The sequence below is a fragment of the Puma concolor genome, chromosome E1 (genome assembly GCF_028749965.1).
Source record: "Puma concolor isolate L17-30 chromosome E1, mPumCon1.1.hap2, whole genome shotgun sequence".
NCBI classification, from domain to species: Eukaryota; Metazoa; Chordata; class Mammalia; order Carnivora; family Felidae; genus Puma; species Puma concolor.
In genome coordinates, this window is record NC_141680.1 from 44184989 (window position 1) to 44202967 (window position 17979).

The 17979-nt window shown below is 35.3% G+C and overlaps 1 protein-coding gene across 12 annotated transcripts in view; it reads right to left on the minus strand.

The window, feature by feature from the left end:
- GPATCH8 (G-patch domain containing 8) overlaps positions 1–17979 on the minus strand; it is a 103352-nt gene that overhangs the window by 64744 nt on the left and 20629 nt on the right. For 2 of the 12 annotated variants that reach the window (XM_086687510.1, XM_086687513.1), the window contains exons 2-5: positions 12092–12166; positions 11047–11081; positions 6060–6077; positions 2925–2997 (exon numbers count right to left, since the gene is read on the minus strand). Coding sequence is in view for 2 of the 12 variants with exons in the window: in XM_086687508.1 (XP_086543634.1) it covers positions 2925–2997; positions 12092–12166 (148 nt within the window). In the remaining 10 variants the exon portion in view is untranslated. Of the gene's footprint in view, positions 1–2924; positions 2998–6059; positions 6078–6672; positions 6691–11046; positions 11082–12091; positions 12167–17979 lie in introns of those variants that run through there. The other 10 variants (XM_086687512.1, XM_086687516.1, XM_086687511.1 and 7 more) reach the window with 7 other exon arrangements.

Here is a 17979-nt window from a genome sequence, read left to right on the forward strand (position 1 = left end):
TCAACATATCTTTTCCACTACAAGTCTTTTTTTTTGTTTTTAACAATTTTTTTTAATGTTTTCTTAAATTTATTTTTGGGAGAGAGGGGGCAGAGAGAAAAAGAGAGGTAGACACAGAATCCAAAGGAGGCTCCATGCTCTGAGCCGTCCACGCAGAGCCTGACGTGGCGCTCGAATCCACAAACCACGAGACCATGACCTGACCCGAAGTCGGACGCTCAACTGACTGAGCCACCCAGGCAACCCTAAGTCTTTTTTTTTTTTTTTTCTAAACCACTAGCAATCACTTATCTGCCATACACAATAAAAGTCCTTTTTAAAGTTCTTTTCTAACTTTTGAAATATTTAAATACTAAGGGAGAATAAATGGTAATAATAAATAAAATTCAAGTACAAAAATAAACCCAATTTACAAAGTACAATTTTCTATCCTGCCACAGATAATCTCATTCTAGAGTCAGCATACCCTATTCCCCAATCTATATAGTAACAAGATAGTTGCACTGTAGCCTCCAAGGACTGACATTCTTTGTAAAAACCTTGGATGGGTTGAAATCATTTATAAACATTAAATCTAAAGAGATGAGGCTTAAATTTTAGTGGATGGTTGCATGTTAAAGATGTTAGAGCCCTAAAAGCAAATAAAAAGGAGAACTGAAAGGATTTACAAAGCTATGAGCCCAGAAATTACATGCAGTGACTAGTCTATAAAATACTAAAAAGGCATTTTCATTTTCATCAGATCACGAGGACTTTCTTCAGTGGTTATGTATAGCAAAGGTTTGGTACAATGAAAACAATCTGTCATGAATGACCTCAACATGCCATAAATGTAGCTACATTCTAGGTCAGATCATGTGGGTATTACAGAAAGAACTATGCAAGAGAAACATGCACACTGATGAATCTAACACTAAAAAAATAAAGAGCCATTGACAAGACAATTAAACTTGGCCTTTAACGTTGGCAACAGAATAAGGTTCCATTCTTTTCAAGAGTAAAGATACTGTACCAGCCATTCAAAACAGATGGGCCTTACACAACAATGTGGATTTAGTTAACACTACTAAACTGTTCACTTAAAAATGGTTAAGATGGTAATTTTATGTTATGTGTTTTCTATCACCATTGAAAAGAAAAAAAGGGATCGGCTTCAAATTCCCCTTATATTTTAGATGAATAAAGGACTTATGAGTTATTGAATGCTTATTATATGTCTGCAACCATGGAGATGGAGTTAAAATATGGATAAAACCTAATTCCTCTTTTCAAAGAGCTCAAAGATAAAAACAGAACCAAAATTCTAAATATTCTTAAGTGCTCGCTTCGGCAGCACATATACTAAATATTCTTAAAATAAAATTAAATTTTTCCATCACCCTAAAACAAGTGAGTATCCAATTACTTCTCCTTTCTTAAAGCCACTCTTTCTCACTCTTCCTTTGCTAGGTGTACTTTAAAACTCTGATGCTTACAAATGAAAATTTCTGGGATTCAAACAGATTTGCTAGCTCCTATGGAATGCCCCCAAATTCTACTCCGTTGTGTGCCTGAACAAAAAAAAAAGAATCAACAATGCTCCTGGGAATCTCTGAATAGGAGGGTAAATATAATAGAGAAAGATCAAATGCAGTCTTGAGACCATCCTCTGAGCAATCACCTGCATTCAATTCAACCCCACACTCACAACTACATAACCTACTGGGGCAAATTTTATCCTTTCAGTACTGATTACCCGTACCCTTCTTCTGGACTCTTACAAATCCATGGGCTACACCATACAAATAAGTGGCTCTTAATTATAGACAGCTCTTTGTATCAACTGCAATTAGTTCCTGTGCCACCAGAAAACAAGTTTAAAGATAATCAAATCTTCTTCCTACCCCCCAAAATAGGTTAGTGCTTATTAATAAATACTAATTTGAAATATATTTATCAAGCATCTCCTTTGTGTCACCACTAAATAGAACTTGTAGAATTATCATTTAAAAAGCAAACGTTTTTAAAGACTAGAACATTCTGCTTAACGCCCTGACCTATCCCCTTTAACACACACACTGGAATTGGCGAGATTCCCATTCCCATTGTGGAAATCTATTTCCAAAAATCAAAGAATTAGTCAACAGAAGCACACCTCTCCCCCAAAGATCCCCTTATATGAGACCCTCCGTGACCAGAAGTAGAAGTGCAATGATTTCCATCATTTCTGAGGCAGTGTTCACAGAACACTACCGAGAATAGTAAGTAGCTGTCGAACATGAGGGACCTAAAAGGTAAATGAAGCTGGGTTTCCAACTAGCAACAACTCAAAAGCAGAAATATTAGTATTTTGTTTTTACCCAAATGATTACTATAGTTAAAAGAAAAATGAATGCAATGGAAACTTCAAGCCATATATTTTCCAGAGCCTAATATGAACCTGAGAAATGACCTCTCTGCTCAGAGAGCCCTAGGAAACAATCCTCTGCTTTCATCTTACATTTCATATGGGTTAATTCTTCTCTCACTACTACATGGGTTCTGACCATAGAGAAAAAGAGCCAGGGCAATCACCAGCTTCAGGGAGAATTCAGAAGGGCAAAAATTAAATTCTGCCACTGAATGGTTCCCTTTATAATACTGAAGCCACAATGCTAAGTGACACACCCCCATCAAAAAAATTAAAACCAATTGAGCCATACACACACAATATGTTTGACCTGAAAGTATTCATGACACAGCAGCTTACTCTTGCAACTTATGATCTTAATAGTGACTTAAAATACAGTTACAGGAAAAATATAGACTATTCTAGGGGAGAAAAGGCAGGGGGGAAAGCCCAAACACTTTTTTCTTAAAAAGATAATAAATATATTCAGGTATAAGATCAAATCAGAAACATTGTTTTCTTTCTTTCTTTCTTTTTGTACATTTAAAAAACTTACCCTGAAGAGATTTTCCCAATCCCTGGCCCAGCTTCCACCCATGTTTCTGGAGTAAGCGATGTCCAATATTATCCTGACAGACAGAACAGAGAGACAAACCAAAAATATTCCAATAATATATTCTTCCCTTCCTAGTGACATTTAAACAGGTGATGAGCAAGAGATAATTCTACATATATGCATGCAAAAAAGTGCTAATAATAGGGTAAATGTGCCCAATAAAAGGGGCATTAATGTAAAAAGAAATGCTGGCCAGTATTTTATATGGGAAGAACATAGGGGTGAGGGTCCTTTCTGATGGTGTGCTGGGCAACTTTTGTACATAACACTTTAAAAAGGAGAAAAAGGGGAAGGGGGAAAAGGGGGAAGAATACATTTATGAAATTTAAAACTAACATTAAAAAGCATAAAATCAAGGTACTTATACAATCATATCCACCACCTAGACAGCACCACTTGAAGTTTTTTTTGTTTTTTTGTTTTAAAGAAAATCTACATTGTGTTTAGTTACTTGGCTTATGTGTCAGGCTTTCATGATACAAAGTAAGTTGTAAGTGTAAGACTGCCCCACCACTAGAAATGAAAACACAATCAGAGCAAAATCCAGGCTAGACTTGATTGGTTTTTTTTAATATATATGTATATATATATATATAAAATATAAATATTTAACTAGCATGCAGCCAATATTAAACTGAAAAAACAGTGAGGTTAGTAAAACAAGAAATTAAATTGATTAAACAGAAAAATAAAATGAGCTCAAGCACAGACTGAGTGATGCATTTCAACATGTAATCTAACAAAAATGCTAAAATGTTAGAATGAAACAGGCCTAGCAATAAGTTAACAGTAAAGAACCATTAGTGCATGTAGGGGGAAAAACCAATATACATAATGTCTCATCTTCCTAGGAGCACACCAGAAAAGGCATTTCAATGAAAACTGTACATAAAGACACCAGAAACAACAATTAATGTCAGCTTTTAAGGGTTCAAGGTCTTAGAAGTCTCTGCATATCTTTGTCCCATTCGCTTTTTAAAAATGTTGTGAAATATGAAGACAAAACTAAAATAACCATTAACTACGTCAGATAAAATGCTGCTATACTCCTCCAAAGAGAAACATTTTAAAATTATAAACACAAAGTTTTCTATATGTATTAAAATGTAATTTACAGTAGTAACCTAGTTATCACCATTTGAAAATAATCTCATTATTTCCTGAAATCAATCTATAAAGCTAAAGCCATAAATCTTATTTAAAACCAAACATCTCCGGGGCGCCTGGGTGGCGCAGTCGGTTAAGCGTCCGACTTCAGCCAGGTCACGATCTCGCGGTCCGTGAGTTCAAGCCCCGCGTCAGGCTCTGGGCTGATGGCTCAGAGCCTGGAGCCTGTTTCCGATTCTGTGTCTCCCTCTCTCTCTGCCCCTCCCCCGTTCATGCTCTGTCTCTCTCTGTCCCAAAAATAAATAAACATTAAAAAAAAAAATTAAAAAAAAAAAAAAAAAAACAAACATCTCCTATTAAACTGCTTTTTATCTTCTAGTTCCATATTCAATGATAAAATGTTCTTTAGAATTATAGAAGAAAACAATTAATTTTACTGTTATCTTTTCTGACAATAAGTTATAAGAGGAAGGTTAAGCCTTCCAACGTTCTGTTTTGAGGTGGTGGGGGGACAATTTCCTTCCACAAGTTTATGACAGCAGGCAAACTGGAAAACTCAGCTGAGCAACTGATTATTCACTGATCAGGGCAGAATAAAGATCAGGATACCTTTTTAAAAACAAAAATGTGGGGCGCCTGGGTGGCGCAGTCGGTTAAGCGTCCAACTTCAGCCAGGTCACGATCTCGCGGTCCGTGAGTTCGAGCCCCGCGTCGGGCTCTGGGCTGATGGCTCGGAGCCTGGAGCCTGTTTCTGATTCTGTGTCTCCCTCTCTCTCTGCCCCTCCCCCGTTCATGCTCTGTCTCTCTCTGTCCCAAAAATAAATAAACGCTGAAAAAAAAAAATTTAAAAAAAAAAATAAATAAAAACAAAAAAAAAATAAAAACAAAAATGAGGCAAACAATAATGGAAAATTTGTTTCTAAAAAAGAAGAGGAAGAAGAAGGGGAGGAGGAGGAAAATAATCTGTTCCTAAAACAAAAGATACTACTGTTTTAAACATATATAGGGGCGCCCAGGTGGCAAAGTCCATTGAGTGACTCTTGATTTTGGCTCAGGTCATCATGATCCCAGGGTCGTGGGATAGAGCCCTGAATTGGGCTCCATGCTTGGGGTTTTCTCTCCCTCTCTTCCCTCTGCCCCTCTCCCCCACTTGTGTGCTCTCTCTCTCTCTCTAAAATAAATAAATGAGGGGCGCCTGGGTGGCGCAGTCGGTTAAGCGTCCGACTTCAGCCAGGTCACGATCTCGCGGTCCGTGAGTTCGAGCCCCGCGTCGGGCTCTGGGCTGATGGCTCGGAGCCTGGAGCCTGTTTCGGATTCTGTGTCTCCCTCTCTCTCTGCCCCTCCCCCGTTCATGCTCTGTCTCTCTCTGTCCCAAAAATAAATAAACTTTGAAAAAAAAAATTTTTTTTAAATAAATAAATGAAACAAAAGGTCACTAGAAATTACTTTTTCCCAGGAACTGAATCAGAAAATGCCATGGTTATGTATAATCTGAGGCAGTAACTTCCATATTACTAGACATCACAAAAACTTAAAAACAAATGATAAAGTCTTACTATAAGCAATGTTAGCAGAAAATGAAAAAGGGGACTTTATTATACTATTATGAACATAAACTTACCTGTACATAAAATCCTTACTTTATATCATAACTCTTACATCTGAAGAACTATAGGACATGGATAGCAGAATGACTCTAAGGTTATATAGTTGACTAAATTATCATTTAATCTTTTAATAGGCTAATGTTATAACTCTACTTGGCACAAAGATTTAGGATATTAAACCATGCTGACAAAAATTGTTGCTCCCTTTTTTTATTTAAGAAAATTCAATCTTTGGCTAAGTGGAGATGAGACATTATGCTGACTGTGTTATATTATGAATGCACTAAAATAAACAGACAGATGAAGCAGTATGCTATTTCCAAAAGCAGTGCAAGTGGAGTGAAAGCATTTCCATACGAACCTGGCTTTAAAAACTGGGCTGTCAAAAGAACAGTTAAATGTAACACAAAGTAAGAAACTGTCCAATCACTAATGGTCGTTTTTTTTTTTTGTCTTGTTTTCAATTCACTGCTTGCAATTAATGTATTTATTAAAGAAGAGTGAAAGCATAAGTAAATTCACGAGTCAAGACCAGCTGAGAGATTCAAGAGCAGCGTGTTGTGACTGACAACAGTGAAAGGAAAAGCAAATGTTAAAGGGAGAGGAAGAAAAAAGAAAACTTTAGGATTATACACATTAGCACCACTTTTACAAAACCACTCAAGATAGCTGTCACCTTCTCAAAAAAAAAAAAAAAAAAAAAGCAAGCTGATACAAAATGGTAGTGGCATTTTTCAAACTTTAGATGAAAGCTGTCCTTTAATTAACTCTACTTTCCTAAGTATGGATAAGGAATGAAATGTCAGGGTCTGTATTAAAATTAATATGCCACTTTATGTCCTTATGATTACAACAAAGGCAACAGAAACAACAGACATACCTCCCAGAACCTCTTCCCCTCACCAACCAACCTCAGAGATTAAGTGAATGACTAATAACAGAAAATCTGGACCTTTCCTATCATTCCAGACTACCTGCTTTTGTAGGAAAAAAGGCAGCTCTGTGACTCTGCAGAAAGGGCTAGTATTCAGTATGGTCCCTTTTCCTACCAAAAAAAGAAAAAAAGTTTTATAAACACTTGTCAAAAATTCAATAGGCTTAGGGATGATGGGTAACACAAGGGAAGGCACACCAAAATACCTCACAACAAAGTACAACAAAGTAGCCTTGCCTATCCCTGAGATGATCAAAACGTTCACTGAACAGTCACTGTGAAAGAACAAGGGAGTCACTCATAAGCCTATGAAAATAATAATCTACTCTGTTTGGAGTTGTGATTTTGCAAATTATTCCCATGGATGTTATTTATAACAGTAAATTGGAGTAATTTAAAGCCCAAACAGGTAATCTAGACATTATGAGGGTAACAAGAACTAAATTTACCTCTGAAGTAAATTTACTATTTAACAATTTACTATTTCAGTCACTATACTCGTAACTAAAAAACCTTTGTTTTTTATTTTAAAATATAATTCAACCTCAAACTTTATATTTTAATTTCGTAGAACCAAAAGTAAGTAATTGAAAAAAACTTTTTAACACTGTCTGGTTTATAACTAATAAATGGGCATGACAATGACAGGCTGTTTATAAATTAAATGCACATGGAAGAACTACAGGGAAATTCTACCCATCTTACCTACCTACCTACCTATTTAAGTAAACTCTACTCCCAATGTGGGGCTTGAACTCACGATCCCAAGATCAAGATTCTCACGCTCTACCAACAGAGCATGAACAAGCCAGGTGCTCCAAGACAAATACTAATTTTAAATTAATTGATAAAGCAACTAAACTTTGCCCAAGGGAAACAGGCAAACAAACTAGTTTTCCACTTGATTCACAGAGTTCCCACAAGCTATTTGTTACTCTATGTTCTTAAGACCAAAATGGTGGCAGCGTGGCATTTTCTTTGGTTAGGCATGAAGTTCTTTAATTCTGGTCAAACCACAAAGCTGAGCTGAAAACTCGAACTTTTTTACACCTAGATTACCTCAATTGGCCTTTTTTTTTTCCTATTTCTAAACTTAAATATATAATTAAAATGCTACATTTTTACCCTCTGTTCCCTTCTTTTACATGTGTAAGAAAGGAAAATATAACTTTTAAATGGGAAAATCTTTGAAAGCAAGAAATGTAAGTATTATAAACTATCAACATGCTAAAACACAATACCAGAAAAAACAAAAACAACAACAAAAAAAGCCTCATTATTGTTTCAGCCATTCCTCAACATTTTTACTTATTAACTATCAACTAGAAATTTTCCCAAGAAGTTTTCTCTGCTCTATAAAGCTGTATTCTGTCATAGTAACAATGATCATTTTGGCAATAGCACCACCAATCTGTACAATGGGAGCCTGCCAAAACATAGATTAAAATTTACTTTATCGTATGAGGCTGATTCCAGTTTTTATAGCAGGAAATAGAATATTCTGTCTCCAGAGAAAACTGTATTACAATTATGTCAGTGACTGGATGAATATTAACTCCACAATGAATTTTGTTTTAGTTGACAGCCACATTCAATTTACACCATTTGCCCATTTTCAACAGTGACAAAAATGGTAGGTCTCTTGAGTGGATTGTAAGCTTTGCTGATTGTGTATTAAAGACTCTATAAGCAAAAACCAAATGCTACTAGGTGAACCCATGCAAACAACAAGTTGTAAAAATTCCCGAAACAAAAAAATCTATAGCTCACTACAGATGACACAATGAAGACTAGAGAGAAAAGCCATATAGTAATGCTACACCATTCAGCTCCAAGAAGCACATTATTTATAGTGCAGTCCACATATGGTCACTGCTAAATGTCAAATCAGCAGTCTTATAGTTACAGTTTGGAACTAGTGGAGTCCACAGATCTAAACAGATATGCAACATAAACTCAATTATACATATACTTCTAAATCCCAAGAGAAGCAAAGTAAACATCAGCAACTGGAGTTTGAAAACTTACATTAATTTTTAAAAACCTCTCAGTCAACCTAACAACTATAAAGACAGGATTTTATTCAGGTAGAACAAAGACCAACTAATGGCTGATGGGTAGTTTTACTTCCAACTGCAACAGTGACAACATATTTTACTATGATGTAGGTGTTTTGCCTTCTGTATAGCTGTAATCATGCCCCCATCTCACCTCTCATATTGTATGACAAAGGTCATAAAAAACCATATATCATAAATCAGACCAAACAGTTCTTCGAACTATGGTGGAATTCTAAAGTGAGCTTTGGCTTTAGACTTAAGGTTTGCTTTCTAAATACTTTGTCGTTAAAAAATGTAGAGGATATAATGGCTGCGACCTAAAAAAATCATGAAACACTAACTTAAAATTCACGTTCTATAAAGTTGTTTTTCTTTTTGTAATAAGGGAAAACATTAATACTTTCCATCTTCTCTGTAATTCAGATAATCAAGTTGTCTGGCAATTCTTTCATAATTTTCTTAGAACAGTTTTATTTTTGACCAAAAATTTCATTGAAAGATATTTGGTTGACTGAAATAAAGCAGGGGAAATAAAACTTTGCAACAAAGATTATGAAATACTTTACAAATGCTGGATTTTGAGGTGTTTTCAACACTTCCTGACTGAAACTGAAATGTGGATCATCTATCTCACCAACAAGTCTAGGCTTCAGAAGTTTACTAAAGCATAATGCATTATTGAATCTTTGTACTTGAGTCTTTGTATTTCATTCCCCATCTTGCCAGTTTACAACAAATTTACCCTATTACCAAAGGAAAAGACCTTAATCCTATACTCACAATAACCCTTCACACAGGCATATTTCTTGGCACAAACCTGTGCAGAGATTTCCACGGTTACCAGCTGCTGCAGATTACCTTTGTTTAAAAAAAAAAATGACTAGACCTTTAGCTCCTGCAGTGATCTGTAGACTCCCAAAGCTGCATATTTCCAGCCACTTTTGAGTTGCATGCTGTAGCAAAACAGTCAGCACCTCTCAATAGATATTGCTGCAGAGAAAGATTTTAATTCAGCAGAGACTCTTTCTATGTGTGAAAAGCAATGCCATTTCCCCCTAAGAACAAGAGAGCTCAATATAGCCAGCCAGTGATATAATATATATTTATTTGGTGGGAATTCCTTAGATGATAGGGTTCTTCCCTTTGGAGGGGAGGGGGAGATTGATACTGCACTACCAACTTTCACGCCAATTGTTTTAGTAAAAGTTTCCTTAAAACCTTTAAAAACTTTCAATTTGTTCCCAAGTGATTCATAAGAGAAATAAAATCCTTCCTGTCTTGTGTGTCCCACTTCTACCTAAAGCAATGTAGGCTATGAAGCTCCTCCTCCTATTACCTAAACTACCACAACGCAAATAATATTTATTTATGTTTCAGGAGTAAATTTTCATTAGAGATATAATTTATTAATATACATCTCTGAACATACACTTATTTATTAAAAAAATTAAATATCCAGTCTGAGCACTATGTCATTCACTATTTTAAGTGGAGAAGATAATACGATTCAATAAATAAGGCATATTATCAATTCCACTCCTACTCTTTGAGATTCCTCAACAATGATCACTCAGACGGTCTTCTGATAGCATTCTTTCTAGGACATATGCTAGAAAAAATCCTGGACAGTGTGAGAGGAAAAACAGCATTAGTCTCACATGCCGAAGGAATGAATTTTCCAAAAACCTTAAAATACAGCCCTAAAATGCTGTAAAAATGTTAAATATTATTTATTTTAGAGCTTTTTAAAAATCTTTTGAGTATAGTAATAATGAATACTAAGCTGCAAATTTAGTCTAATTAAATTCCCTACTACTGTTGAATCAGAGTACCCACAGATTTATAGCTTATTTAAGAACATTAATCATGTACCTTGTAGATATGGTACTTGGGTCTTGCTTCTGACAACTATCTGTTCTTAAACTATGACCCAAAGAGACATTTAAATAAAATGAAAAAATTAAATCATTTTTCAAGTACAAAATGCTAGCTTAGCCAGCCTACAGACTTCATTATAAAATTCTGCCTTGTGGTAATTCCCAAGATGACATAGAACAAGGCACAAACTTCAGTGATTTTTAACTTAGCAATGTGGGCTTGGCATTTTATCCTCAAGTCAAAATACAAGATTGGGCTTTCAGCTCAAGATCAGATGTGAATTCTCCCTCTGCAGCATTATCACATGCGTCATCAATTACTGCCATGCCTAAGTCTAGCATCATGCCAGCACATTAAGACAGAAGGTACTATATGCAGTGTTCACTGGACCAGAAGAACAGAAATAAGAAGGGGAGGTGGGGGAGAAAGAAACCCTAGAGAAGAAATTAAAAAAAGGCAGACCGTGCAATACAAACCAGATCATGGCTGCTTAGCTAATATGGGCCAACTGCTGTGGAAGAAAAATGTCGAACACCCCAAGTTGTGTAAATTTCTGTAAACATCTAAACACACACACAAACACACACACAACACCAACCTAATTAGGAACATAAATATATGTTGATCCTTTACTATGTTATAGTTTTGAAAATAAAAGCTAAAGTTAAAATGTCTGTGCTCTCTAAACTGTCTTATTTTCCTGAGGGAGGAGAAGAAGCTAGTGTTTCTTAAAGAAGAAGGGGGATGTCTTCACTGCTATTAAGATTAAGACTTCCTCTTCGATCATTTTCACTCAAGTTTACCAATAACTCACTGAGACCCTAATTAAATATGTATACTTAAGCACAAATATTAAATACTGACAATGCTGACAAGTTTAGACATTTTAACAATGCACTGTGTAATTTAAAAATAAAGAGCTTTTCAAAATGAAAATGATGTTCAAAAATTAAGGTTTTTTTAAAAAATTAAGAGCCAGGAAAATAAATCTCCTTGTTCTATTGCTTTATATCAATATCCAAAACTAAGTCATGTAAAGGGATAGAAAGAATCAGCTTTTCACAAAAACCAGACATCTCTTAAGCTACCAAATTTATCATATTTCATAAGTGTCTGGTAAATATATTAGTCCTTAACTATTCCTAATGGAACATTTCACACGTAATTGTGCTGCCAAGGAAAGGTGTAGCTTTTAAAGGATCAAAATACATTTTACTCCTTTATTCAATTTACAAAAACACTAAACTTTAACTTGCTATCTTTAACAGAATATCAGTATGGGCCAAAATGATATTTTCCATCAAATTCTAAGTGGTTTCTAGATCTTTCAGACTGATTTCCCAAAATATTAAATATTAGATAACATCCCAAATTCTATTTGATTACTGTAGGGCATGCAAGAAAACAGGTCTAAACTGTACTATAACTCATTAATAAGTTTAAATTCATTCACATCAAGTGTCACACGAACACTACCTAACTAACTATGACCCAAAATTAAGCACTGATCTATAGGCTTACCGATTCTATAGGCTTGTCAAGTGATGCTTGTTCAATTTCCAAATGTCCTTCTTCATACTGATCAAAGTGATTACCCTGAAAAAACAAGACTACAGTTATTTTTCAAAAGTAATAAATGCCAAAATATGAATAATCTAATCCAGCTAGGGGTTATTTTTAACTTTTCATTCTTTTTCAGTAGACAATCAAAACTGTGCCACAATTTCAGACTTTTTTAAATCTATAAAAAAACCAATTTATTAGAAGTCTAGGCGTAGTAATAGGAATTCTCCCTTTGATAAACATTGAAATTGCTAACTAAAACACTATCAACCATTTGGGATTATCAACTCCTTATCTGACTGATGATATCATGGAGACTCCAGAATCTTAAAAATGCCTGGGTGGCTCAGTGGGTTGAGTGTCACTCTTGGTTTTGGCTCAGGTCATGATCTCACTGTTCGTGAGTTGAGCCCCACGTCGGGCTCTGTACTGACACTGTGGAGCCTGCTTGGGATTCTCTGTCTCTGCCCCTCCTGTGCATGCTCTCTCTCTCAAAATAAATATATAAACAAACAAAAAAAAGCCATGTTTTTTAGCTTTTCATAAACAATCTTGCACTAAAGAAGATAAATCATAATAATAGAAGAATGCAAATAAAAATCTGTTATAATACTGTTCAATGGTGGTAACATTGCTTTTAAATTAAAACTGCTAAAACATTGGACTTTAAATCAAGTTGCTAACTCCCAAGTTTCAAAGAATCTAAAAACACAATCTCTTGACACAGTATTCTAAATACAGCTATTCCTCAAATGATCTGCCAAGAGAGATAAACATGTCTGTATAATGCCATATTTGACCATAAGCAAGCAGTCACTGCAACTAGAGTAAGTCAAAGTAGTTCAACTGAGGATAGGAGGAGACAACTAGGAAGTTCTCTCTAATCATGGTTTTCTCTGATCTCCCTACTCTATTAGCAAATAATAGCTCATAATTTGGCTTTAAAACAGAATACCAACTTTCTGGTTCCCTTTATGTTACAAAATAGAGGGCGTGATGATTTGTAAGTCCTGAATTGACCTAAATCAAAAGAGGAAAGACTTCAGTCTAGCCTATGTTAATCCAATGTGTGGAGTGGTAGGTCAACTTGAATGTTAACAAAAAGTTATTTTACTTTTTCAAGGTAAAATTTTCCTTGAATAAATCTTAACCATAGAGATCCTAAACATATAATTTGCCACACTGTATCAAAACTACTAGGTTACTTATTTCCTTCATCAGACTGTAAAGTCCTTAAGAACAAGAACTAAATATTGTTTACCTCTTACAACCCTAAAACTTAACTCGGTGGCTAAACATTAGAGAACAATTAGGTGCTAAAATTGTGTGGTAGTGATGAAAAAGTTCTGGAATTAGACAGTGGTGGTGATAATGGTTGTACAACATCGTTAATATACTTAATGCCATTGAATTGTATACTTTAAAATAATTAAAATGGTAACTTGTACGTTGTATGTATCTTAGCACAATAAAAATGATAAAAATAAAATTGTGTAGTAGAGTATATCCAAAAGAAGAAAGGAGTAACAGGACAGGAATAGGTTTTCCAAAGACAAAAAGCAAATCTTAAAAATGGAGGAGCAGGCATTCCAAGAATGAGGAAAAGCAGAGGTGCCAGGGTGGCTCAGTCAGTTAAGCATCTGACTTGGTTTTGGCTCAGGTCATGACCTCACAGTTTTGTGGGTTCAAGCCCCACATTGGGCCCTGCGCTAATAGCACAGAACCTCCTTGGGATTCTCTCTCTCCCCCACCTCTCTGCCCCTCCCACATTGGCACTGTCTCTATCTGTCAAAAAATAAATAAAACTTTTTTTAAACATGAGGAAAAGCAATCATCAACAAATACTAAAAATGAAAAATAGGTACAATCTCTAAAAGTCTCTCTTAATCTCCAATATTTTGTCCAACAATCTCTTTAACACTTGCCTCTTATTTTAACTTCTAAAGCAACATTTAAAAGTTTAGAAACAATTACTTAATTGTTTCCACCACTACCACTATTGGTGTTAATACCAACAATAACTGGATACTATTTTGAAAGTAAATCTTTAGAGTATTAAACTTAGGACAACCATGTTTGTTTGTTTGCTTGATTTACTTATTTTTGAGAGAGAAAAAGAGAGGATCCCAAGCAGGCTCTACGCTGTCATTGCAGAACCCGACACGGGGCTCAAACTCACAACTCTGAAATCAAGACCTGAGCCAAGATCAAGAGTCAGACGCTCAAGTGACTAAGCCACCCAGGTGCCCCATGCTTTACAAACTGCTAAAACTAGCGCCTAAGTTGTCAAATCATTCTGGATCTATCACACACAATACAAAACAGGATTAATAATATAGTTTGAGTCCAGAAAAAGACCCATATATTTATGAATAACTGATATTCAACAAAGATGCAAAGACAATTCAATAGAGAAATAATAGCATTTTCAATAAATGGCATAGAATTCGGTATCCATATGCAAAAAAAAAAAAAAAAGAAAGAAAGAAAAGAGCCTCAATCCATACTGCACACAATAAAATTTTTTTAAAAATGTATCGCAGACCTAAATATAAAACCTAAAATTACAAGCTTTTCTAGAAGGAAATACATAGAAGAAAATCTTTGTAACCTTGGGCTAGACAAAGCTTTCTTAAGCTACACTGCCAAAAGCACAATCTATAAAAGAAAAAAATTGAAGAACTGGGCTGCAAGGCGCCTGGGTGGTTCAGTCAGTTAAGTGTCCAACTTTTGATCTCAGCTCAGGTCTTGACCTCAAGGTTGTGAGTTCAAGCCCCCCAAGTGGGCTCCACACTGGGCACACAGCCTACACTTATTAAAACAAACAAACAAACAAACAAACAAAAAAACCTGGGCTGGGAGAAAGTATTCACAACTCTCATATCTCATAAAGGATTTGTATTTCTAAAATGTACAATAAACTTTCTAAACACAGTAATAAGAAAACCCAATTTTTCAAGTGGGCAAAGATTTAACAGACTTCACCAAAGATGACACATAGATGGCAAGTAAACACTCAACATCATTACTAGGGAAATACAAACTAAAACCACAAGATAATACCACTACACATCTATTAAAATAGCTTTTTTTTTTAAGTTTATTTATTTATTTTGAGAGAAAGAGAGAACACAAGCTGGGGAGGGACAGAGAGGAGAGACAGAATCCCACGCAGGCTCCGCGCCATCAGTGCAGAGCCCGACATGGGGCTCAGACTCACAAACTGTGAGATCATAACCTGAGCTGAGATCAAGAGTAAGATACTTAAGCAACTGCACCATGCAGTTGCCCCTCTATTAAAACAGCTTAAAACAACAACAACAAAAAAAACAAAACAACTAACAAGTGCTGCAGAAATTGCATGGAAACTCTCATAGCTTGTTGATGGGGTGTAAAATGGTACAGACACTTCAGAAAACAGTTTGGCAGGTTCTTATAAAATTAAACACACATTGAACAAACAATCCATCAATTCCGTCCCCGGGTATTTGTCCACATAGAAGGAAAACCTGTGTTCACAGAAAATCCTGTCTTGTGAATGTATGGAAACCAATCAAATGTCCCTCAACTGAGAAATAGATTAAAATACTATGATCCACCCATTCAATGAACCATTCTTCACCAATAAAAAGTATCTACTCATATAAGCAGTAACATTTCGAACGCATTACGCTAAGTGAAAGAAGCCATACTCAAAAGTCACTGTATAATTCCATTTATATGGCATTCTGGAATAAGCAAAACCAGAGAAAAGAAAACTGATCAGCGGTTGCCAGGAGCTATGTACTGATTGCACTGGTGACTACGCTATATTTTGTTAAAATTCGAAGAACTGTACACTAAAATGAATTACCCTGTATCTTAATCATACTTTTTTTTAATAAAAAAGGAAAAAGCCAATATTTCTACATCTCCCCCCTTAAAAATACTTTTTTAAGCATTAAGAAAGTTTAAATCCTATTGTGTAAACACATGGTGATGGTTACAGGAATCTATACATGTTTTAAAATTTATAGAACTAAACACCAAAATAGAAGTCAACATTACTGTACGACTTATTAAATAAAAATAAACTAAAAAATATGCATAGACAGCTCTAGAATACATAAGAAGCTGACACTAGCGGTGAACTCTGAGAAAACTGGGTGCTTAAGAGACAAGAGATGAGAAGGAGGCTCTTTTGTTGTTTTAAATGTTTATTTTTGAGAGAGAGAGAGAGAAAGAGCACAAATAAAGAGGGGCAGAGAGAGAAGGAGACACGGAATCTGAAGCAGGCTCCAGGCTCTGAGCTGTCAGCAGAGAGCCCCATGTGTGGGGCTCGAACTCAGGAACCATGAGATCATGACCTGAGCTGAAGTCAGACACTCGACCACTGAGCCACCCAAGTGCCCCTGGTAGGCTCTGTTTTTAACTGCGTGTTTTTTCCTTTTGAATTTTATACTTAAATTCCCTAATACTCAAATACTCTAATAGAAATCATAAATATTTTGTATTTAATAGAAATCACAACCATTTTGTATTTATCTTTGAATGCTTAATCAATGCCATTCAAAATAAATTTCTGATGAATTTATTTTAAAATGTTTAACACATTTTAAAGTGATGTTGATTCAAAAATATTAACTTTAATTTTAAATGTTTAAGCATAAACATAAAATGAAATCATGATTTCCAACTGAATATTTGAAACTTTTTTTAAAAAGCTTATACATCAGGGGCACTTGGGTGACTCAAGTCAGTTAAGCATCTGACTCTTGGTCTCAGCTCAGGTCATAATCTCACAGTTCGTGGGTTTGAGCCCCAAGTCAGGCTCTGCACTGACAGAGCCTGGGATTCTCTCTCTCTCTGCCCCTCTCTCCCTCCCTCCCCCCAAATAAATAAATAAGCTTGAAAAAGAAAAAAAAAAAAGCTTATACATCAGACATAACAGGCTATAAGCTCAGCTCCTTTTTTTTTGCCAGTCTTCTCAGTTATTGACACCAGAGTTGCTCTTCTGCTGCTGAGAGGTTGACTATTAAAAAAAAAAAAAAAAAAAAAAAAAAAGACATCGACTAATCATCTACAATGTAATCCCAACTGTAATACATTTCAATTTTAAAAAAACTAATTAGTTTAAATAGAAAAAATTAATAATCATGAAAGACACCAAACTATGTGAACTCAGAAATTTTTAATATAATTTATTCACAAATTGGTTTCCATACAACACCCTGTGCTCATCCCAATAAGTGTCCTCCTCAATGCCCATCACCCACTCTTCCCTTGCTCCCATCTTGAACTCAGAAATTTAAAAATGATAACCAAATGATCTTTTCAATGAAACCAACAAATATGTACATTAAAAAATACAAATACTCTGCTGGTATAACTAATTCACCGTCTAAATTAGATACTGTTTAGAAGAACTCAGGAACTCATTTTTAACAGTTTACTCCCATGGTCTTGCTAAACAGTACATTTGTACCAGCTATCTTTTGAGTACCTATTAATAAGTATCAGGAACTGTGTGCTTCACAGGCATGATCTCAATCCTCTGAATGATCCAACAAGGTAGGTATCATTATTTCCATTTTCAGATGAAGAATTCAGGGGTGTAAGTACAAAATCTACTCACTTAAATAGTAAGTAAAGAAGCCCAAATTCTAAACCCAAAGTCATTATTAACTTCAAAGTCCATGTTCTTTCTGGTATGCTACTTTGTGATTTTTTTTTTTCCAGGAGGAAGAGGCAGGAGGAAGAACACTGGGAGACAGGGTTCCAGATACCACATTTTCCATAGCTTCTGCGAATTTTTTTTTTTTTTAATTTTTTTTTCAACGTTTATTTATTCTTGGGACAGAGAGAGA